Below are 26,616 nucleotides of genomic sequence, written 5' to 3'. Positions count from 1 at the left end.
GGTAGTTACAGAAGGGTAAAGTTACATTGTCTAGTTTGCCTTGAGGGTAAACTTACCTACAGATTGAGCTGTAACATATTTATGACCCAGCCTTACCTGTTACTCCGCGTAACATGATCATGTTCGGGGGCGTTTACTGCTAAAACCTCTCATCTTACAGACCAATCGCGATTTTAACCCTGATTTTGAAGTTTAAACATAATTATGACGTCATAAACGTATATAATTTTATTTCTGGATTGAGAGCGAATTAGTTGCTGTCTGTCTCGTAATTTAATCCAAATCCAGGTGAAATGTGTGCCGATCTTAGGTACTAGACCACGTTTAGAAACAATACCTTAAATGTGCGCAAACGCACAGGTTGTTTATGTTGAACTCACTTTCTTCAATTTTGACTCAATCTTCTTTTTTGAATGATCTTTAGTACATTTTCAAACCGTCCAAATGCCTCTAGCAACAGATTTGGGACATTTACCTGTAATTTTGGAAAGTTTTGCTCACCCACTGCAAATATTTCAGCCCTTACACTTTTTGGTTTATCGTACAGATTTTGTAGAAAAGAGAATTGAAATTTCAAAAATTGAAAAAAAAAAACTCAAACTGGATGGATTAACACTGTGGGAATTATTAGCATACGTCCAATACAGAAGTCAGCAATTAAGAAAGGAGACGTTGACTTTTATTTTTCATATGGAAGAATTTTATCTAAAAAAATTAGAAGAGTCGGCAATACGATGCCTACCTCAATGCCTACGTATACATCAATATAAATTTTTATCATTAAAGTACTTTACCGTAGAGAGGATTTTGAGCTGTGTTATCGGTAACTCAAAAGTCAGAGACATTAGAACGTGCGGCCATCAACTAAAAAATGGGCATTGTAAAGTTAAAAAATACACGAGGCTTGATTTCGAACATTTTTTCCGTTTGACAATAAAATAAAACTAGCGTTGCAGTCAAGTTAGTGAGTAGATTTAATGCATAACCTTGAACTCGTAGTGTTTATTTCCTACGTGTTTATACAGGGTGATTCACGAAGATATTTAGAAACTGTGGCAGCTTACTCAACATGTAAAAATTATGAAAAAGTTTCTATAATCATGAGTCCGGAAATGCTTCGTTAGCGAGTTATGGCTAGCGAAAAATTTCACCCAGATTTCAGCTCACCATGTAAAACGAGTTATTAATTAAATTCTGGTGAGGTAAGAATAAGGGTGAATTCAATCGTTTCTCATGGTTTTAACCAGATAAATTGAATAAAACAAGGCTCTAAAACTGTTAAGTTAAGTAGGTTTTGAGAAAACGAGTGTCATATGCAAACATTGGAGTGAAAAATCCCATTTCTTCATCTTTGGACTACAATAACTTTGTTAATTCATTACAAACTCAAATTAAAATTGTTAGTAAAATTTGCACAAAATGTAATTCTGATCAACACTGTGTAAATAAAGTATACAGATAATCAATAGATGTTTGATTAAATTAATGTTTATTTATAACAGTACAACACGCATTTTCCATTTGACTGAAAATAACTCTGTTTATTACCCATTAAACAAATTATATTTCTACTTAGACTCACAAACTACTTAACTTACGGTTCTAGGACTTATGTTATTCAATTTATCTAATTGGTCAAAATCCATAAGAAGCTAGTGAATGCGCCCCACCATAATCTACCTTAACATTATTTCAGGAAGACCTCGTTTTACATGGCGAGCTGAAATCTGAGCAAACTCTTTCGCTAGTCGTAACTCGCTAACGAAGCATTTCCGGACCCATGTTTATATTTTCTGCACATTTTCGTGAACCTCCTTGTATTTATAAAGAGTAATAAACAATTTCGGATAATTTGAGCAGTTTAAGAACAGTTTGGATGAAAGCAAAAATATTTGGCTTACACGTACTGATAATTTACGCATCATGTGTAATAAAACTAAGCAAGGTTTTATTGTACACGCCAAATTCTGTTAGGATATTAAACCAAAGTTTTATACAAAAAATTAAACAGTCCGGTAGATGTTTGCAATTAAAGAGTACTATGAATTCAACTCCAAACAACAGTACTGCGGTGCGCTCAATAACAAAGCTAAAAGCTTGCCGCGCGTTGTCTAGTTAAAGTTTTTTCCGATAACCGGATGTCGGATAACCGAGTTTCGGATAAGCGAGACTTCACTGTAATCCGTTTGTTAGCTTTGCTACTCAAAGTATTTAATTGTAAAAGTGGGCATTACAGGTCTAAAATGTATTAATAGAAACATTCGATAGATTTAACATTTTAATTAACATGTTTACGACACACATGTTGCATGAGTGCGCGAAAATGCGATTTGAAATAATGCTTAATAATGGCTAATAACGCCATAAGCGAAGCAATAACGTTCAGCATTTAGCAAAATTGAGGACATAAAACCAGTTTATTGCCGAGAAATGACAGTAATAAGTAGGAAGTAGCTGTATTGCTTTAATACATGAACTCACGCTATGAGTAACGTGTTTTACCACCTTGAAACATTCAGTGATAACACACAGATGAATTGGATTATCCGAAAATTGGATCGGACAATGAGATACGCTTGGACGATGATGGATTATTGGTGATAGCTAATACAGGTGCATTCACCTAACAGTAGTGGGTTTGTACTACAAGCCACAATGTGCTCTTCGACTGTGTTGTCGGTGATAGATTCTGTTACTGGCTGAGCATTAGCCAAGCCTATCACTCAAGGGGAGTGAAAAAATTTAATTTCTGTCTCTCTGTGTGTATGAAAACGAAATGACTTAATGACTTGAAAGTGAATGAATCTTCTCTTTATATAAGCCATATCGAATTCGATGATTGTGAATTTTTCTCCATGGATTTGGCTGAGCATTAGTGAATATTTTTGGTTAACCACGGGTCTAATGGCGCAGTAACACATGTTACCTTATGAAATGAGATATAGACTTGAAATTTCAGTGAAGCGTGTCACATGTGATTTTATTTCTGTGCGTACTCATATTCGATTTATCGATTTCTTTTGCATTTTATTCTTTGCTCAAGTTTACATAAGAAGTATTTTAATGTAACAATATTTCATAAATTAACGGATTGCTGAATGGTATGACTCTTTCCTTTTACTATTTATTTGTTTTTAATAAACTGGAAAACTCGTCCTTTATCTATAGAGATGTAAGATAATTTTTCACCCATGTTTCTATTTGATTTTTGTTTTGAAGGTGTTGCAGTTCTCTCGGTAACGAATTTATTACGTTTGGTATTCTAAATTCGGGTATTAATTTGCCATAGTTATTTTCATGCCGCTGAACCAACACGTTTCTGTATCTTAAACTGTAATCTACATGTAATAAAATTCATCCTTAAAATAATGACTATATATAAAAAGTACAAACAAATATATCCGTGGAAACCAAATGTTTATACTAGAATATTATAAACAGCCTTGCAGGATCCGATCAGAATAATAGGTTTTGTTTCTTTGAAGGCTGTGCTGATATTTCGTGGAGGTAAAACAGTTGAATGCCTGAGGATGTTATTATTTGAGAGTGATTTTGTCATAGCTTTCATAAAGTTTTACGGTTAGCATTAACAAACTCTTGCCTGTGACATGTTAGTTGCTCCCGGCTTGTACAAGCATCTCTGAAGTGTTCGTGCTCCCTTAAGCGCTGAAGGATTCCAATGAGACGAGTACCGTTGGAATTGGTATAAAATAAAAAATAGTTATTATCTTATAAACATTTCATAAGTATACCTTTTTGTTATTTAACTTAACACATTATCTACAGGCACCATTTTTTAAATATTAAAGCAAAAGAGAAAATGACACATTTTTTTGTTTTCCTCTTATTTGCCGTAGTTTGGTATTTGCATATTTACTAGTTCTAAAGATAACAATCAAAAAACAAAATGGTGGCTAGCGACTTAATGACACATTATTGAACTAGGTATATAGAAATTGTTTTGTTTGAAACATGAGTATTATTAGCCACAGAAGTTTGTGACACCCTTTTGTGAACACCCTGTATCAATAGCACAAAACATAAAATAATATAGAGCTAAAACTATTACAGTCTTAAAATTCGAAGTAAAACAGACATAGTCTTACATACTAAAATAAACTATTATTTTACTACCTAAAAAATCAGTATACGAAGTCTTCAATTCGAAAACACTAAAGTTTGAAAACGATATTGATTTTAAACTAAAAATTTTGGAATAATTGTCATGGCTTTGTCTTTTGAAAACCAAAATATTAAAATTATATTGGTTTTAAAATATTTAAGCAATTGTTAAGCATACGAAACTAGAGGGAAAATAGGATTTTGAAATTAAGTAAAATAGTGAAATTGGTCGAAATACTAACCGATGTTGACAATGCCATGGTTGGTGACTTCCCAGCAGCTCTGTAGCCTCAGTATGCTGAGGGTGGCGCTCTGTTTCGGTGAGAAGAAGCCGAGGGCGGCGTCGGTGACGTGGTAGGCCTGCAAGGAGAACTCGTAGAGCGAGGGGAGTAGCTGGGCCACAGCCCCTACCGCCTCGTCTGCCACATTGATGCAGTCGGTAAGGGTGAGGGAGACGATTCTCGGGGTGAGGCAAGCCCACAGGCCGGCCTCGGTCAACTCGTTGCAGCCAGCCAACTCCAGCTCGAACAGCGCCTGCAATGGAGACTCACATTTAGGTTCAATGATGACCTTCTATTTCAGCAGCAAAATATTGGAGAAGATACCACCATGGAACTAGGGACGTAATAATGGATGATAGGTATAGAATTTTAGTACTTTTGCAGCTAAATAGTCAAAAATCAAAGATGGAATCATTGATTCCGAAAGGCATTGCGCAAAAATAAAAGTTATATTGGAAAATGTTTTATTCATTTATACAATAAGTCAAAGATCTAATTTCTTATGCTGGAAGTGCACATTGGAAAAGTAGGGGTTTGAAAGGCGAATGAGAAGATAAAACATGACTGCAAGAAATCCATAAATAGTAGATCAGTACCTCCACGCTATTGATCTCCTAAATGTAGAGTTGCCATATGACGCTAACATTTTGAAAAAGGATTCGTATTGTCCCATTTTTGACAGTTCTATGTAATTAGCGGTTAAAAGTCAAATATAGGCGAGCCTCTTAATACAACGCGTGTCGTAAGTGAAGCAGGCAGGAGTAAGATTTACATCTGATTCCAGGATTTGTCTTCCACTTTGGGAATTCGGAGCTAAATGCACAGCGGATTCTTGTTCACTTAAACGCCCGTGGAGTCAAAATATAAAAAATATAGATGTACACTGATGAAATTCGTAATGCCTTAAGGTATCGCCTATATTTCACCTTCATTTTGGCAGTTAATGAATAAATTCCAGCATGATCTGGAAATGTAGCATAATGAGGTAAAACCAACACCAATTTCGTGTTTGAGCAGGGTTGTTTTCGTTTGATTCCATTGCGCTTTCTAGTTTCTGTAATCCAGTAAGTAGGAGGAGTACTCTTGGGTAATTGAATGAAAATGTATGATAATTGCTTTTCAGCTTCTATTGTCAGAAATAACCCTATATAACAATATCCAGGTCATACTATCACGATGAAAAAAATTAGCACTGGAAACTGAATTTTAACAGTCCAATTTTCAACTGTTATCACCCACCGAAGAGCGTTCAACTCATTCAATGATTTTGGATAGTAAAGAAGCTCTTTGCAAACCGGTCAGCGCTGGTGGATACTCAGCACACCATATCTATCCTGCTAATGTATAACATCAATATCGACCATCTCCTGGCTAAGGTCCAACTTGAACTCCTAGAGTGATCTCTTAATCCAGCTACTTCGACTTCAGTTATTAACAAAGAACTGTTTCATTCCTCAACGGATTTCAAGCAAAGATGGAATATTTTAAATTTATATCTCTTTAAAAGCCAACCTTGACATCAAGTTTTTGGAGGACTTTTGCCTGCCTTACTTAATACCACAGCCATGATCAGAACCCTCACAGGTTGGACTCAAACCAGCACAATTATTTTGGTTTCAATTTACCTTTTGAGCTTTTATTTAATAAAGAAAGTCATGTATCATCCACAACTTAATAATCTAGCTTACTCATACATCGACTAAAGTCATCACTCTCATTTTTTTTCTTTAAAAGTTAGTGCAACTCAAAATACTTGAATTTGTTTGGCAATTGGTAGGATCAAAAATGCCAAAATCTCATAAGATGCCTATAACTTTCCAAAATAACCACACCTGTCCCCCACCAGTGCAGATTTGCATAGCGTGCTCAAGTGACCTTGAACTATTGTTATCAAACCCGACTGTACACGCCAACCTGCAAGCTCACGGTGTATACTTGCAGACACGCAAATACAATTGCTTTACTACTGGTGTTTGCAAGTTTTCTATGCAAGCATGCAATATTGTTTATAATCTGCAACATTTCAACAACAAAAATTCCATTTCAAAAAACTATATAATTGTCACATAGTCATGCTCCATCTGGACATTAAATGTTTATTTCTGAATAATCCTATCGAACGGAGTTTTACCGACTATATATGAATAAGTCAGAAACAGTTTCTTCAGTTTTTGAAACATCATTAACAGTTTAATGTTTTCACCGCATTATTTATTGACATCTGTTATTGTTTTATGTTATAGTATTTAGTAACTTGTTGTTATTAACACAATTAATAAGATTTCATAATTATTTCTTATTACATATATCTCTGGGTGCACATTTCTCCAATAGGTATAAAATGCGTACAACATAAAACGTTATTATTTAATGAAAATAAGATAATATTTCAAGTTTTTGCGTTTGCGGTTACTTATATTTCTTAAAACCGTATATGTGAATAACTTCAATATTTGCTAAATACATTTTTTATATTGCTATCCTTCTTATATCTATCTTATCTTATTTATTACCAGAAAAATCTTGACATTTTTGCAGAAGTTTCAATAACCTTTACAAAAAGTTAACTTTTAGAAAGTCTTTTGAATGTTTAATTATTTTATTAGTATTACAGAAGATGTCCCAAAAATTAGTTTTAAGGAAATTCCCAACGATAGAGCACCTCTAGAGCTATATAAATAACCTAAAACACGTGATGCGATTATTTATTGTTTTGGAGTTACTATAGGGTATTTGTTCCTTTAACTTTACTCTAACTTTTATCACGTTCTTGGTTATAGCAACTTGAATAGATAGTTGCCTGATTCTTTTCAAAATTTCCTGGATAGAAAATTTAGCTGACACATACAAATGTTTTACAGTAGTTTAAGCGTTAGGGTTGAAAAACAAAATATTAATTTAAAAACCTATAATCCTGAACGATTCAAAAACTGTTGAGGGTGTATGAAAATTAAATTCTTTTATCAGACAACATTTTAAGAACAAGTACATTTTCCGGCTATTTCCCCTGAAAATATAGTAAAGCTACTCAATCGCATCATATCTCCGCTCAAAACAGAAAATCTTAGTATTATTGGGAGAATAGACAATGGGTTAATACTCAATCTATAATTGCTGCTAATATGTGTTAATAGTGAAAACGACCAAACAGTTTAAAATGATATCCGTCGTGCCCAATGTACATTCTACACCGTCTAAAAGAGTTATAGATTGGAGGCTTGTAACTGGTGTTATAAGCCTCCAATCTATGTTCCAAGAATGGTAGTTATGTGCGTTGTAAACCATACATAGTACAGTGTATAAGATATTATTGCAAAAATTATCATCTTCAATTTGGAACTTGAAGATTTTAATTAAAAATAGATTTTGAAATTAACTGAAAAAGTGAAATTGGTCGAAATACTGACCAATTTGGTACTTGAAGATTTTAATTTGAAAAAGGATTTTGAAATTAACTGAAAAAGTGAAATTGGTCGAAATATCAACAACAATGTAGATTGTGTATTTTTGGCATACTTTTTCCCATAAAACTGTTGTATGCCAGAATACGTAGTATAAACATTTTAAAACAACGCGTGCCTCTGCCGTGGTTCTGAGTTAATGGACAATACCACGAAGTTCCTGATATACCACAATACGATCGAGTTTCTGCTCACGAAGATGTGGCACTGGCAAGCTGCACGTGAGCGGCGCGCTCGCGTGAGAACCCTTTATAAATAATTCAACGCACTCGCCAAGACAGCCGCTCGTTTTAAAATTATAGCCCACAATTAGTGGAGTAATACAGTTTTTTACATCTGTAAAAAATATATTCTCCACTTTGCTGTAGAGTACTACAGACATTTTAAAATCAAGAATATTACGCACTACAGGTTTTTAATAAAAGTGTTCTTTTTCATATTGGCTAAATTCTAAATACAATTAAGAAAAATCACCCAGGTAAATGTATGTCACACAAAAGTCATAAATGTCTTTGACGTCTTTACATCAGAGTGTGCAGGAGCACAAAGTAACCCATAGTCGGCACAGTCAGTACGTTTCGAACGCATAAAACGATTCGCAGTTTTGAATTTACAAACGCTAAAGTAAAAAACTATGTAATGAAACCTATAAATCCCTATTGCATACTAATAGATTTAATCAACAAAATTCATCTATATAACCTTAAGGTACAATCCCAAAGTATTAACAATCACTTAATGTTTTTATTTTAAGTAGATGATCTAGTTCTGTTTTCAAAAAAGAGTAAATTATGTAACACACTACAGTTGGCTTAAGTAAACTTTAGGTAGCAGGGCTTGATTGCGCATTTTTATCACAAAAACAATGACTTTTAAAAGTAATACCAAGAACGGTAATTTGTGTAGAAAGTAGCGATAATATTATTAATAGAGCAGTCCGCAGGTTATAAATTTTGCATTTTGTTGGGTAAATAGTATTAATCTTGTTTGTAAACGTTTCGAGGTCTTCATTTGATTTCTTCCTCAGGTGAATAACTATCACAAAGTAAAGTAAAGTAAAGATGTCTAATTTTACCAGGCGAAGTCACACAAACGCACAATACGTCTGCATTCGTCTCCCAACCACCTGCGACTGACCAGAGGCCTGTAACAAGGTAATCGTCACGGCAGGAAACAAGATGTCGGAAATAAAAAGGAAGATGGACAGGAATGGGCCTTTTTATTATTATTATTATTGGTTCATACTAGATGAGCTTCTTAAAACTATACTGTGAACTGTATTCTGCAGTTCAGTTTTAATGATTAGTGTTGTGTATAGTTTTTTTTTATTAAGTGCAAGTTTAACTCAGGCATGTCACAACGCTTTGGTATGATTTGTTTATTTTTGACCTAGTTTGTAATTATGTATTAGGTTAGTTATTTACCTGAAGAAGAGATCAGATTGTAGATCTCGAAACGTACTGTTACTGATTTTTTGTTTCACTGAACGATGGCAAATTTTCGGCAAAATCCTGTATCCAATATTGTTTATTATCCTTTGTAAATACAGACCAATTCATGAATATGTGCAAAAACTTTGGCAGCTCATTTTACATGTAAAAATAATGAAAAATTGTATATATAAATATGTTGGTGTCAACCTAGTGGAGGTCAAAAACTTGCACTTAATAAATGTAAAACAAAACAGAAATTATTTCAACTGAACTACAGAATACAGGTCACCTGCATTCACCAACCAACGTCATAGATGAAGGCAATTTTAAGTGATTTCAATGAAATAAACAAATATGTAATACGTATCAGAAATGAAATTCTCCGAATTAAGTCAGTTGTGACAATCCACTTTGTTACCTTTCATTGGATTCATTGATCTCCAGAGAAAAATGGAGTTTGTGGCAAATCGTCTAACTCTAAACCTTATAGTCGCAGTTCCAGGTTTCAAGTACAAGCCCGAGGGACCGATACAGAACTCTGTGCCGTCTAAAACATTCAGGCCTGACTTTGCGGCAAGCCGTTTGTCTTTCGCGCGCACCACTTTTCACCCAGTCATGTAAAATAAGTTAATCTTTTTATACGATCTCAATATCCTCATTATTTTCATTAACTATTTAAGGGTTTGAAATTGATAATTGAAAAATTGAGTAGATGAATTGAGGAACAACACACATAATAAAAGAGAAATTCCCTGGTAATACTATTGATCCTATAGGGTGGTTACATTGTACGTAGTATTAAATTTGAATTGGACTTTGTCTTAATATTGCTGATCTTAATGTCCTTTCGTTTTTGGCAATCAAAGTTCTTTATTTTTTTAAGTTCATTTCTCCATTAAAAGTTCTAAATCATTAATTTTAATATTTTTCTCGTTAATGATACAGGAATTTCTGATTACTTAATTTTGTTCTCATGTACAACATATATACAGGGTGTAAATAAATTAAGTCCTGATACGCCTTGATATATTCCATTTAATTGAGATATCGATGTAAAATCTTCATCATGACTATTAAAATACATCATGACTTCTGTGAACTTTTTGGTGGGTCAAAATATTTCGCACCCCTTTTTCAGAGGGGGGTAGAGGGGGTCACTTTAAATTTTTAAATTGCAATATACCCTGTATATTGTATATAGCTTCAAAGTTTTCCTGCCTGTGGGTGTGTATAAATATCAAGTTTAACATTCTCAAATTTCTGAGTATCAGATCCAACACTTGGGAACTGTTCCATTAATTAATGGCCAATAACTGGCTATTGATTACCTCAGTTAACTATTAAGAGACTGTTTTAACTAGTAACCATTCGATCAGCCAGTTTGTTAATTACCAAGAGAACACTGTATTCCTTCATGTCTTTAGGTAGCCAGGATCATTGACGAGTGATCAAAAGAAAGTTAAGAGCTACATGAGTATTTCTTGTTTACGAAGGAAATTAGATTTTATAAGTGTACCAGGATTTAGAGAAACAGGAAGATTATTTTCCTCAAGTTAATACACTTGTGAAACCATTAATTAGACTTGGTGAGAAGTTGCGGGCTCGAAGTTAATGCTACTGCTACTTGAAGTTAATGTTGAGGAAATCCAACAACGAATTACAGCCAATCAGCAGTGAGCAATAATAAACAATCTCCTGCAGTGTGGCAGAACCGGAACCATCACCAGGACCGGATATTGCGGCGGAAGTAACGCCACGTCAACAGAAGTCAACTCAGCGTTGACTTCCTTCGTCATATTGTTCCCAACGTATGTACTGGTTTTTTATAAAGTTAAACGATTTTTATAGTTTTAGAGTCAATAGTTGCAAAGATAATTTTTTTAATGTAGGCTGATGACTTTTTGAAAATTTTAATGCTAATTAGTAATGTAGATAGCTGATACGTGACAATGATTATTGATTGGTCTTGCAGGTCGTTGAATGTCACAATTATAGCTGATTGGTTATGCAAATAGCTGATACGTCAGAATGATCATTGATTGGTCTTGCAGATCGCTGATACGACACAGTGATCGCTAATTGGTCTAGCAGATCGCTGATACGTCAGAATGATCATTGATTGGTCTTGCAGATCGCTGATACGACACAGTGATCGCTAATTGGTAATGTAGATAGTTGATACGACACATTGATCGCTAATTGGTCATGTAGATAGTTGATACGACACAGTGATCGCTAATTGGTCTTGCAGATCGCTGAATACGACACAGTGATCGCTAATTGGTCGCTAATTGGTCAGAATGATCATTGATTGGTCTTGCAGATCGTGATACGACACAGTGATCGCTAATTGGTCATGTAGATAGTTGATACGACACAGTGATTACTAATTGGTCATGTAGATAGTTGATACGACACAGTGATCGCTAATTGGTCATATAGATAGTTGATACGACACAGTGATCGCTAATTGGTCATGTAGATAGCTGAATGTCACAACGATCGATGATTGGTTGAGCTTCAGCTCACGATTCACTATACATTTCACTCCTTTACACTCTCTCTTATAAGTATCACTGGCTCTGCCAGTTCAGGTGTAACATCTTTTGACCGCAGATCAGTTCTGAAAAAACACTGTTTTGGGCAAAAGAGATCCCGCAAATATAAAATTATTTATAGTCCCCGAAGCTACGTATCTAAAAAAGATTCCATTACTTTTTTCAAAAATCAAGGCATAAGTTTTTAAGAATTCAGTTGACGACTTCTGAGTCGAATGTAGTTATAGTTATCCCGTATGACACGTTTCCGCGCCCGTCATGTACTCCTTTTTGTAGAAATTACATGTACACCTTCGTAGTGATAACAGACTCCACAGTCCACAGTATTGTCTGGAAGTGGAAAAAAAGCAATGTACAACTATATTAATGTTAAAACCAAGGACATACTTCAGTAATTTTATTCTGGGTTATGTTTATTTCAATCGTACATCACATGATATACGTAAAATTACGCAAGGGAACAAACCAAGATTGTAAAGTTGGCGACATATGTATGAAAAACGAATTATTGAGGATTAAAAAGACAATTATGTGAAGGTACTACTATACAATATATGTGTACACCAAACCGCGTTTCGCGTAACAGTCTTCGCTAAGATTGCATGCAAAATTTCAAGCCTGTAGCTCATTTCATTCTCAAGATGTTCTGCAGTCAGATAGACAGGATAGACATCATACAGAAAATAAACTTTTACATCCCTCCGGCAGACAAAATAGAATTTGTGTCAGCCTACTAAGTGATAGGCTTCAATGACGCTCAGCTTTGAACTTATTCTTTCAAATTTAAAAATGTAACAGTATACAACATTTAAGTCTGCAGATAATGTTTATCAATAGCGTATTGAGTTAGTTTTCATAGCAATGAATACTACTAGTTAAGTAATAAAAGTTCTGTTGAGGTATAGTAGGGAAGCTCAAACGACCGAGCACCGCCTAGCTGGATGTTTGATGGGTTTAATTACGCAGTCCAATGTCACCAATGGAGTGATACTAATTGTCTCAATAAACACGGCGTTTCGCTCATTACCTTTGTTGAGACAGCCACTGTTGTTCCGCGTCTCCTGAATAAATGGAACTCAATTGGATAATCTCTTATACTTCGTTACACTTGTCTTTGAATGGACTTAGTACAGTATTCGCCAAGAAAGATTTTTGTCACCATAAAAGGTGTTGACAGCAACTACCTCCCTGGTCTTTTGTATACCTCATTCTTTCTTCCATGACGCTTTGCAAGCTAGTGCTAGATGTTTGTTTGCCCTAAGAAGTCGAAAGAAATATACAAACCGTTTTGAAAAGACCTAAAGAATAAAGAATACATGGCCAACATAAGAGCAGTGTTTGTGTTGTGGCCGAAATTATTTTCCCACAAGCAGGATAAAGTGTTTTAGTTATATGCGCCAAACCTATCATTGTGTTCCTACCCCTCCTAACATGGTTTATTGTGGCTTTTTTCGTTTTCGTTTATGTTAGTGGCAATATACACCATAAAAAGGTGCTAAATATTATGTCATTCGGCTGACAATATGGAGCTGTTTTTTTTAGATAATACATACTAACGGATCTAAATTGTAATAAACTGAACTATAAATCGTGTACAGACGCAAAAATATCAGGTAATATTAAAAAACCTACCAACATTGTTTGGTGATATACTCAAATACGTATTTTAAGCGAAATATGAGATGGATGGGTGAGAAGAATATGTTATAAGAATGATGTAGTGAAATCTTTAACAAATGTCGCTAAGAAACAGCCCAATAACCCAGAGAGTCTTGTAACGTTTCATGGAGTTTCAGGACTATGGAGATTTTGGTATAGTAGCAGGCCACTAAAACTCAGTTTCTTATGGAACATACCTTGATCGTCTAAACCTTTTATGTTTTTTGATGAGACACCTTTACAACATCCTGCGTCTTTTGTTTGTGGATGACATGGCAATAGAAAGGGAACGAGATTGGCTCTTCAGTTGACCTCTTCGTTGCAACTTTGGTAGCGGTTCGGCGAGCCGCTGCTGACGGAAGCCTGTTCTGTGATGTTTCATCTTTCAGTGTTGTAATTTATTGTACTTCTGTTGTTAGCTTGACTATTTATTTTGTTGATTTGTTTACGTTGTCATTATTCATACATATTTATTCTCCGTTATATTTGTTTCATTGTTTATGTCGTTAATGATTTACATCGTTATTGTTTATAAATATTTATTTTTCTTGTTAATACTCACACATTTTATTCTTGTAGCTGCTTGTTTTTTTGCTTGATTTTTTATATTGTTAATTGTTACTTTGTCAAATTTTGCTATTTAGTTTCTTGTTATTTGCTCGCATATCAAGTATTATAGTTATTGCTTGCTTTCTTTTCATAGACTTTATTATATGCTTGTTAGCCACTCATTAATTTATTACGTATATATTAATTAACAGTATTTATAATTCTTGATACTCTCTGTTCGCCATCTTTGTTTTTTTATTTTAATAATGTAAAATAGTGTATGCCGCTGGTGAATAAATAAAAGACTACAATCTTACGTAGGCTCAAAAAGCCTCAAAATTTGACCCATAATAACTGCATTAAAGAGTTACATTACATGCAAGAGTAAATATGTTACATTATATAGAGATCATCATAAACATATACGTGATGTAGAATGCGCAACATATTAGGCCGAACTAAGAATTTTATATCATACCTTGCTTTTGGAATTTTGACATACCTGCTTGTAGCCGTAAAATATTCCCATAAGGATTCACTTCTGCCTGGTTTAATCCAGTAGAACCCACTGGGTACGGAACGTCGGTTGTCATTCGTCTGGGTAACCCGATTGATGTTCAAGAGTAGCACATCACAAGTATTGAGATATTGGGGTGAAAGAATAAATTACTTGATAGGTGCAGTTAACAGTTATTGGAATGGATGGAGTTTTCTAAGCGATAAAGGCTTTTGAAAACGAGTTTTTCAGATAACGTAGCTTTGGTAGGAAGGGTTGATTCAATGTGAATATTGTAAGCGGAGTATACTAGGCGGAATGTGAATACTTAACTTCAATATTCACGTTGAATCAACCCTTTCCAACATAGCTACGTTATATATAGAAAACTCGGTTGCTCCAACGTGATATCGGATCGTGTTTAAAACAACGTAGAGTACACACTTGTACACCTGATGAGCCAATGAGAACACTTCTTTATCTAGACTACTCTACTGTAGATGGTTGCTGGGTAACCAGACTGGGATGTTTTATAGTCTAAGCGTCTCTGATGTCAAATCGATGCAAGGAGTCCGTCGCCGACTTTTATGGATATTTTCAGACGGACAAGGACTTCAGATTCCAGGAATCAAACCGTGCTTCGTCAGATTTCAGACACTGCTTTAACGGAGGTTGAACGGATCTTAACTCAATATTTACATTGAATCAACCCTTCGCACCATAGATGCGTTATATGTATTGCCATCAGTTCTTATCAGCAAAAATGATTATGGAACCAATGTCTAGTTTAACAGTCATCGTTATATGTTACAAAACTATAGCCCCGTCATGGCTAATTGTAATTATATAAACATGTATTAATGGCACAAAACCTAAATTTTACGAACAGAATATTCCAAAGACTAGCGATTGCGAAACCATGCAATGTCGTAAATAAAATTAAAATTCACCGATGAAATACATGTACTGACTTGCAATTGGCAAAACGTATTCTATATTTTAGAGGCACAGGAATGTGTAAAGGAATAAGTTAGATAGTACCGCACTGTTATCTAGTTTCTGATTTACGTTCCAAATTTCTAGACTCTAGAACTTTGACAAGTTGGTTTAAATTTGATACATTATTTATACTTCATAAATGAAATAATAGATTGAACTTGCACATCAAGGCTACATGCACCGTCCATCCCAATTTTCATCTCAGACAACACAACACAGTAAAAAATCCCGTAGCTGATTTAGCTTGTTATGAAAATTGTACGGTAAACTAAAATCTTAAATGTTTGTTTCAAATCATCATATCAAACAGTAACTTCATTACTTGTGCATTTGCAAAAGTTACTGAAAAATCTCATATTATCAATCTGCACAATATACCTTTTGTAGTACTTTGATCGTTCTGTGTTTTGTCCTTACCAACATGGTTACCCAGTAGACCACTGCACCCAGTCTCATTGGCCTGACGTTACCCATTTCCAATAGCGAATCAGAGAAATGAACTAAAGGAATGTTTCCCTACTTTGAGGTTACTTTGGAACATATAAGAAGTAGGTCATTATAGAATTGAGCGTTTCAAGCCGATTAGAACTGTACAGAACTATAATAAAGAAATTTCAGGAAGAGCGAACATCTCGTAGATTGACTTTAAAACGAAGACTTCAGAAAATCAAGTGCTACAAAGGAGAAATGTTTTTAAGATTCTTGCTCTTTGAAGTTTCATCGCCGACGCAGGAATTCTGGACATTCCAGAGCGGAGTTCGCATAACTCCGGGTAGGTTTACTCAAAGTCGTCCCTCAATTCCCCCAAGCACGTTCCTAAGTTGTTTCTGACTCTAAAGCTGAAAGTTAGCCTTGCAACGAACCACAGACTTGGAAACCCTTTGATGTTATACTAAAGATTTTCAATACTCCCACTCATCTTTATTTAACTCTACGCAAGTTGCATTCAAATAACAGACTTCAATATTTTTGTTTTGGATTTATTTACTATGGACTAGACATTTTCTTTTTGACGTTGACAGATTGTGCTGAAGTATTTATTAATACCTATATTGGTTTACGTTGTTTTTATTTAGCTATCCGAAGCTAATGTTTTTCTGTTCTTTGAAAAATGTCAAATTACAGGAACGTAATACAGGCACATTACAGACATATATATATATATATATATATATATATATATATATATATATATAAAGTATTAACTATGTAAATTGTGTTATATCAAGAATAAAAAATGAGAAATAATAACAGTAATATCATACATGCATAGGAAGAAATAAATAGAATAACAACTCAATTGGTAAAATTACAATTTGTGGCATCGGCCAATACATAATAACAAATTTGAAGCAACAAAACAAAAACAATGCTAAGAAACCAATAGGAGGTGATATGTGCAGTAATAAGAATAAATGCTAACTGATAAAACCAGTGTGTGTATGGGTTGTGAATAGGAATTTACAGGACATATGCCGTAGCTACCAGATTTTGAGTGGATCTAGTTAGTACCTCAATGAAACGCCTGGCTTAATTCCTGTGATTATGGATGCAAGTTACTAGTAAAGGTAGGAGTAACAGGTTCACTGAGGTTACATGCAAGGTTTAGGTCAACACGTTAGTATTTTACTTATTAAAATGATGAACTTATTAAAATTTTCAGGTTGTTTTCAAATTTATGCACTCTGCGGTTGTCGTTGCCATCATTGTTACCCGTAAGACCAGTGAAAAAGTATTCGCTAACGCTCAGCCAAATCGCATGGAGTAACGTGAACCGTCATCAAACACGATATTTTCCGTTTCAAATGTAGTCCTCATGTAAAATTTCAAGTTTATACGTTACTTCACTCTCGAGCTATCGTACGGACAGACAGACAGAAATACAATTTTTCCCAGCCATTCGAGTGATAATACATTTATTTCACGCTGTCCAAATCCATAATACTTAAAAAGAATCTTCTACTTAGTTGTTACAGAATAAATCTGATACAGGTTTTAAACAATTTCTATTCTAATCATGGCATGTTCAATTTAAAACGGTTGCTTAGTGAAGTAAAAGTTTCCAAAGTCTTTTTTACATTTTAACCCTAATACTTATAAATATCGGCTAAGTAGAGATGAGTGGGGGGAGGGGTAGACTTAATTAAAATTTATAACTTGATTGATATGTGCGATCTTGGGATACTTTGTTTGGATATGTGAGTTTTAAAAATTACGCCTGTATCATCATTACCCATCTTTCGTGGGTGGAAGTGAGGATACAGTAGGTAATTATATTAGACATGCCTGAATAATAATATATAGTTTATCATCGGAAAGGTCATAGTGTTCTTTGAAATTTTCACCGGTCATTTATAGATTACACAAGCGGTCGCGTCGGAGAGAAGCAAATATTTAAACCTGAGAGCGTGGGTGTAGAGTTCAGACAATTATATTTCGTCTTGTATGAGTTATAATGGAGAACTTTACTTGGATAAAGTAAACCTTTTACCACTAATTAGTGGAACAGGGGGAGGACAACGGGTCATGGTCGAGTGACTTGTTCTAGACAGCCACAATGTGATCTTTAATCCTTAACGAGTAAGTGATGTTTACAACTCAACGTGATGAAGAGTGGTGTGTGGTATGTGTAGATAATTGACAAAGGAAAAAGATAATGTTCATAAGCAGGTAGACCACAGAATAAAGAAAATGTCAGTTAAACCACACATCTACACCAGCATCTCCCTATTAGTATATGGGCCGAATGCTAATCTGTTTGAGTTTTATATAAGCACATAATATCAATCAATAGATTATCCGCCCCATGTTAAGAATCGTAATGGGACGAAAGCATAATGTTTAACAATATCTGAAAAAATTAATTTCTTAGGATTGACACGCTAAAACCGAACTGTAAACCACATAACTGTTCCATTTGTTCAAAGTTTGGATAATTTTAAAGTGTTATAGGATTTCGAACATTTGTCACGTTTTGTGACATAACGAGGAAAACAGTTGTACCACCGTAAACCAACGAAAATGTACTTAAGGGCAGTACATACGTAAAAACATTAATTTGTTGTGATTTTTTTAGGTTTTAATTGGTTAAAAATGTTACTATGTTATGTAACAGATATTTTTGAAAAAACTAATAGTAATAAATCTTTTAAAACCTCATCATGAAATGTGTTTTTCACACATTTTTAACAGAAATTACAGCTATAACCAGTAACTGAACTGTTCACACTTAGCTCTAGTTCCTTACAACGCATTAAACATGTGTTTGTGCTAGTAAAATTCAATAATTACATAATTTGTTATTTCTAAAAACATGATGTATTTATAAGAGTATTTTATTGTTGTAAAATATACAGCTACTGTATAAGGAACTAGGATGAATAATTTAATATGAATATATTGAGATACTTTTTAAAATACAAACAGTTAACGCTCGACCTCAAGTGGTTACTGAAATATCTTGAATGAAGTATTTAGTTTACAAGGCGTTTGGACTCCACTTCAGGTCGTAATTTTAAGCCGAATAGGCGATCATCCTCAGCTGCTACCAAAATGTATTTTTGCTTAGTCGATTGCGTTATTACGCAATACTTTCGACTTACGGATTATAAAGAGTAGATAAACTTACCACAAATAAATAAACCACACAATCATTTGGTGGTTTAATATTTATATATATATATATAAGTAGATATGAATATGCCGATTCTGGCGCACTTTTGGGACAGTCAGAAAATCAATGTAAAATACTGTCCATTGAACCATAAACAAATCTAAGAAATCTAACAGGAAACCACGAATGTAAAATACTGTCCATTGAACCATAAACAAATCTAAGAAATCTAACAGGAAACCACGAATGTAAAATACTGTCCATTGAACCATAAACAAATCTAAGAAATCTAACAGGAAACCACGAATGTTAAATAACCGAATCTATAGCTGTTTTACTGTTCATTATAGGCTTCTAATTTCTTAAGCTATTTTAATGAAAAAATCCAGAAATCTTAATAAAAAATCTTTATTCTACAAAGTTAATTGTAACACAGTCTTTATCTTTAATAGTCTTCTTTCCAGTAACAACCAAGTGTAATTTTTCATTTTTGTTCAATTCTTTAATCTTTTTTTCATCCAAAACAGTCAAAAATCTGTTCGGTAAGTGTACTTTATAATCTTCCAACTCGGCAATTATTGTAAACCCGAATTTATCTTTCATTTTCTCCAGATTCAAAATTTTGTATTTCTTATTTTCTTCTAATTCTATTAATCTCTTGTATTCTTTGAACTTTAAATCACCAACCTTATTCAACTCTTGTAACAGCGCCATTTACATAGAAAAAAATTAATACTTCTACACTTTTAAGGTGAAAAATCAACACTATACTTCCAAAATACACAAAAAACCGGGGTTTTGACCCTAAAAACACGGTTTTTAGGGTCAAAACCACAGCTCTTAAGGTGCATATACTAGAGTTTTTTGAAAAATCCTGAAAATCTACTGAATTTCTCTAATTATTGCGAATTTTTAGCTTTAAAGTTGATAATGTGAACGATATTTCTCGAAAATTCTGTTGTAAATATATTAAAATCTTAATGAAAAATCTTGGAAAAGTTAAAGAAAAAAATATTGAAAAAATAGTATTATAGAATTTAAATTACCCCCTACAAACCAATATAGTAATAAAAGTACTTTTATTACTATAACTATACTATTTTTTCAATAATTTTAAGTCTTAGTTTACAGATTTTTCTATAATAAATAGAAGAATCTACAGCTGTTTTACTACAATTTGTGCTGATTTGTGTAAAATTCTAGTAAAATTCTCCACTTTTCAAAGTGTTAGTTAAACAAATTTTTCTTCTTTAAATAGAAGAATCAAAGGCTGTTTAACCATAAATTGTGCTGATTTTTATCAAATTTTGATAAAAATCCTTAGAAATCTACTGAATTATTGCTATTTTTCAGCTTAATAAAAAGATATTTTACTAAATAGTAAAACTTGGCACATTCAAATTTTCCCTATTTAAATGGAGCGGAAAAAGATAGAGTGCCCATACTGCAAAAAAGATGTTTTCGAACATCATTTTACCCGACATTATAAGTCAAAAAATCATCTGAAAAATAAAGATATTTATGAAAAAGAATTAAATTATTTGAAGACTTGGGCTAAAGAAAATCAAATTGCCGATCACCAAAACATGTATAATATAGAAAAATTGCGTGAACTAAAGAAAAATTTTAAGGAAAGTAAAAAAGATCTCAATCTATTTAAAGATGAAAAAATTCAATCAATCGCTGAGAAATTGTCCATTGAAACAAACGATAAAACTAAGTCTGAAATGATCGAAGAAATTGACAAAACTCTTAATGAGAAACCTGAAAATATCATTGATGTCGAAGTTTTATCCTCTATCCATGGTCTTTTCAAGCAATACATTTTAACGAATTTAAATGAAAATTTCATGTCAATTTACAAATATCTTTCTATTTTGCGTCCAGAAATTAAAAGTTTAATCGAAAAATTTCAAGAAACCGTTAAAAATATGAAGGGCTATCTCTCTTTAGAATGCGAATACGAACGTACTTTAGTGAACGGTGAAACACAAACTTGCCCAATGTATTTTACTATAAAAGCAGACGAGATCTTTGACATAAACGACTTTATTACTAAGCAATTTAATAAATTAACACATCGAGAACAAACGAATCATCCAAATAAAGGTTCTGGATGGACATTAAAACGCTGCAAACAACTAGTTTTGAGCCTTAATAAACACGAATTTATGAACGCAGGATCATATATCGATTTACCAAAGAAAATCAAAGATAAAAAAGCTTGTATAAATATCAAAATAAAGATGATTATTGCTTTATTTATTCTATCCGATGCGCTATTGAAAAACCCGAAAGAGACTGCGAAAGATCAAAACAATATGAAAAATTTGTAAATGACGAGATATTTTCAGGTTTCGAGTATCCAATGTCCTTAAAAGATATACAATTATTTGAAAAACGAAGTTACAATTCCAAGTACAAATATCCAAAAATGTCTATCAATGTCTACAGTTTTGATGAAAGTATTAAGGTTGTTCCGTTACAAATTTCTGAAAAATATGATGCAGAATTAAATATTGATCTACTGTATGTAAAACAAGAAGACAAATCTCATTTTGTTTTGATAACCGATTTAAGTAGGTTAGTGAGTTCTCAAACATCCAAACATGGACATAAAAATTTTCTATGTAGGAGATGTTTAAGCCATTTCTACAAATCTAGAGATTTAGCAGACCATTTAGAAATTTGTAAAAATCACGAAGTTTGTAAGCCAATTATGCCGTTTCCGGGTCAAACAACTAAATTTACTAATTATCAAAAGAAGTTTAGCCATCCGTACGTAATTTATATGGACTTTGAAAGCATATTAGAGAAGATTCCCACATGCAAAAACAATCCGCAAAAATCGATCACAACCAAGATTCAGAAGCACATTCCATATGGTTTTACTCTATACTTAGTGTCTAATGTGACCAATCGTATGTACAAGCCGATATGTTATCGAGCCAAAAATGAAGAAGATTTGCCAAATGTTCCTGCAAAATTGTTTGAAGAACTTAATAAATTATCGAAATACATAGCTAAAAAGTATAATTCTAAGAATAAAATACCTATGAAATTGACTGAAGAAGAAGAAATTTCATACCAAAATGCAAACGTTTGTCATATTTGTGAATTTGAGGGTTTTGATAATCAAACAAGAAAAAAAGTACGAGATCATTGTCATTTAACAGGTAAATTTCGAGGTGCTGCTCATTTATCTTGTAACTTGAATCTCAAATTTCCTCAAAATATTCCCGTTTTCTGCCACAATATGTCATGTTACGATACTCATTTGTACATAAAAGAGTTGGCAAAACAGTATGGTAATGTTGATTTGATCGCAAACACCGATGAAAAATACATAAATTATTCTGTAAATTCTGGATATGGGTATGAGTTTGAAGATGATAAACCAAGAAAGTTCATCAAGTTTTCTTTCGTAGATACGTTCAGATTTATGGCATCGTCTATAGAAAAGTTAGCTAAAAACCTCAAAAAAGATGATTTCAAACATACAAATCATTTTATACAAGATGGTCTGAACGCAATTCTAGATAGACAACCAAATGACGAAGAAGAAATCTTTAAAATTCTATCTGGAAAAGGAATATTTCCCTATGAATTTATCGACAGTATTGAAAAACTTGATTACACAGAAGAATTGAGAATTCAAGATTTCTATTCACTTTTGACAGATGAGAGCATATCTGAGAAAGATTTTCAACACTACTTAAATGTTTGGAACAAATTAAAAGAGAAAAATCTAGGAAATTACTCCGATCTCTATAACATTCAAGATGTTTTATTGCTTGCCGATATATTCGAAAATTTCAGAAACATTTGCCTAAATTGCTATAAACTTGATCCAGCACACTATCTAACAGCTCCCAGTCTTGCATGGGATGCTATGTTAAAATTAACGCAGATAGAATTACAATTAATTAGTGATTATAACATGTATTTGATGATCGAAAAAGGTATTCGCGGAGGCATTTCTCAGTGTATTAAACGATATGTGAAAGCAAATAACAAATATTTGAAAGATTTTGATAAGACAAAACCTGAAAACTATCTGTTGTACGTCGATGCAAACAACCTTTATGGGTATGGACTTATGCAAAATTTACCATATAACGAAATCAAGTGGATGGATCCTAAAACGTATACAACAGCAGAATGGAAAGAAACAATTTTGGAACTCACTGGCGACGAAGATTATGGATATATTTTAGAAGTTGATCTTGAATATCCAACAAATTTGCATGAACATCACAAAGATTTACCTCTTGCTCCAGAACATTATAACAACAAACTTTGCACAACTCTACTGGATAAAACTGAATACGTTGTTCATTCGAGAAATTTGAAATTCTATCTGGAACAAGGTATGATTTTGAAACATGTGAATAGAGTTATTGCATTCAATCAGAAGCCTTTTATGAAAGATTACATTGATTTTAACACAAACATGAGAACCAAAGCTACAAGTGACTTTGAGAAGGACTTTTACAAGTTAATGAACAACTCAGTTTTTGGAAAATCTATGGAAAATGTGAGAAACAGATGTGATATTAGACTAGGAAATGAAGAATTTTCAATGAAACAAGCTAAGAAAACAAATTTCAAATGCTTTAACATCTTTGACGACAACTGTATAGCGAGTCACATGTACAAACAAAAGGTTAAATTTAACAAACCGATTTACATAGGATTTTCAGTTCTCGACCTCTCAAAATTGCTAATGTACGAGTTTTATTACAACAAATTAAAGAAGTTTGATCCAGATTTGAATCTGTGTTACATGGATACAGACAGTTATTTCCTAGAATTGAAACGAGATCCTTTTAAAATTATTAAAGAAAATATAGAGGACTTTGATACGAGCGATTATCCAAAAGATCATGAATGTTTCACTACTAAAAATAAGAAGGTAATAGGGAAATTCAAAGACGAACTAAATAGCGAGATATTAGAAGAATTTTGTGGTTTAAGATCAAAGATGTACTCGTACAAATATCTAGACAAAAATCCAGTTAGGTGTAAAGGAATTAAGAGAAGCGTTGTAAATAAAACAATAAATATCGAAAACTTGAAGAGATGTTTGTTCGAAGATAAAGAAGAATTTAGGGAGATGACTGTAATAAAAAGCTATAAACATGAATTGTACACAGTTACCATAAACAAGCTGGCACTGAACGCTAAAGATGATAAGAGAATCGTTCTAGAAAATAAGATCGATACAGTACCTTATGGCTATAAAAATGAAGCAAAATCTGATATATTAGATGAGTTAAATAAACTTGGAAACTTTGAAAATTGAGAAATAACCGGAAGTGTTTACGAATATGAATTGAGAAAGTCAAAGCTGTAATTTTTTCTATATAAATGGAGGCCCAAAAGAAGTGTACAAAGTGTCAAGAATTTAAAGATTTTGAAGAATTTTCTAAAAATAAGAATACCAAAGATGGATTATACTATTATTGTAAAGATTGTAATAAGAAATATAGAAAAGAATTATATGATAAAATGGGAAAATTATTCTTGGAAGAGAAAGAATGCACACGCTGTAAAATAGTTAAGAATATTTCTGAATTTAACAATTGGCATTATAGTAAAGATAAAAAACAAGCATATTGTAAAGAATGTATTAGAGAAATCTTTGCTGGACCAGTTCATTGCGTATGCGGAAGAGAAATTCAACAATTCTATAATCTTAAAAGACATTTACAAACAAACTATCATAATTCAAGATTTTAGTAAAATTTATTAACATTTTCATCGTGTAATTTAGATATTCTATAAATCAGTCGAGATTCTGCCATATTTGTAGTAAAATGATTTCCGTTGTATAAAATATTCAAAGATTCTTTCATTTGGTTATACAGATTGATAGAATTTGGTTCGTCATCAATGAACAAAATCTCTAATTCAGGATAATTTATTTTTAGATGTTTTAATCGGTTTGGTATTTCTCGTTTCTGAGCTCTGATAACGTAATAAGGCCATTCCCACATGTGATTCTTCTTAATTAACACAAAAACATGGTGTTTTTTCTTATCAAAATCTTTACATACCATATCTCTCTTCATTAATTCCATTCGCAATTCTTGATTCTCTATTTTCAATGATTTCATTTCATCTTTAATTTGTAACTGTTTTATTTCATCTTTTAACTGCTTATTTTCGTTTTTGAGTTTGTACTCACCATATTTTCTAATGGAAGGTAATACTTCTTTCGTAACCCAATTTTTAAACAATTTCGCTTCTGGTTTATGCGATCTCAAAATTAAAGAATAAAGTCCAGATTCATTAACGAAAACAGTGTTATTTTGGAAGTTTGAAGGTAAGCTATTTATAGCCCCCCCTTATATTTAGATTAAAATAGAAGTTTTTATCATCTTCGTCAACGTTTATTCTGATCGTTTGCATAGTATTTTCATATTCTAGAATTTTTGCTACGTCTTTAGCCTTAAACCAGATCACATTGTTTTCGTCAACAATCGTAAAGATATGTTTGTTATTGAATATAAGTTGATTATTGAGTAGGTCTACAACTGACTCCATTTAGATAGAAAAAATTTAACAAGCAATTTTTTATTTTGAGTATAAAGTCCAGATTCATTAACGAAAACAGTGTTATTTTGAAAGTTTAAAGGTAGTCTATTCAATAGACCCCCTTGATTTATGTCTTTAAACATTGATTTATCATCATCAACGTTTAATATTATTGCTTGTCTCGTGTTTTCATATTCTAAAATTTTTGTAAGAGCGTCGAATCGACGCCCTTGTCAGAATCTATGTTTTCAAAGCTTTTTTTGTATTTTTCTTTAACATTGTCTTTATTCGTATTTTTTGTGAATATTTGTGAGGTGGCCCTCGAGGGCTACCTTATCTTTTAGATAAAAGTATTGGTATTTATCATCATTATCAACTCGTTTTGAAAGTTTGAAGGTAAGAACGATTCGTTCCCCCCTTGATTCATCATTCTTTCGACAATCTTAAATATATTGTTGTTTTACTCTCATTATTTATTAAATTTCCCTCAGAGTCTTGTATAGTTAGAACGATTTTTTGAATTCTTTTAATATTTTTTCTAATTGGAATATAATCGATTTCATTCGGTTTTTCACTGATTTTTGATCCATAAGCAACATTTGGGAAAAAAGTGTACAAAATTTCAGATTCTTTGTGTAAATGTTCGGTATGATTTTCAAAACTAGGTTCAACGAGATTGCAGTGCACTTCAATTACATCGAAAGGTCTAAATTTTGGCGTTTTATTTCCTAAATATACCTGATTTGGCTCAATAGTTTCTTGAACAAACCCTAACAAATCTACAATAATTGCTGAAAACATTATTCTTACTGGTGATTTTATTTGAATTTTATTAGAGAGATAATTTTTTTGCATTTCAAACTTGTTTTCGTCAAAGTTTAAAGATTTATCTGATTGTTTGAATG

General features: G+C 32.9%; 1 protein-coding gene across 1 annotated transcript in view; it reads right to left on the bottom strand.

Moving 5' to 3' along the window:
* Positions 1–4,359: 4,359 nt before the first annotated feature.
* Positions 4,360–26,616, bottom strand: part of LOC124353457 (F-box/LRR-repeat protein 16) — an 87,761-nt gene continuing 65,504 nt past the window's right edge. The window contains exon 2 of the mRNA XM_046803296.1: positions 4,360–4,656. Within this exon, the coding sequence (XP_046659252.1) occupies positions 4,360–4,656 (297 nt within the window). The remainder of the gene's footprint in view (positions 4,657–26,616) is intronic.

The sequence above is a fragment of the Homalodisca vitripennis genome, chromosome 2, assembly GCF_021130785.1.
Source record: "Homalodisca vitripennis isolate AUS2020 chromosome 2, UT_GWSS_2.1, whole genome shotgun sequence".
NCBI classification, from domain to species: Eukaryota; Metazoa; Arthropoda; class Insecta; order Hemiptera; family Cicadellidae; genus Homalodisca; species Homalodisca vitripennis.
Note: the sequence above shows the minus strand (reverse complement) of the source record. Positions and strands in the feature narration are given on the sequence as shown.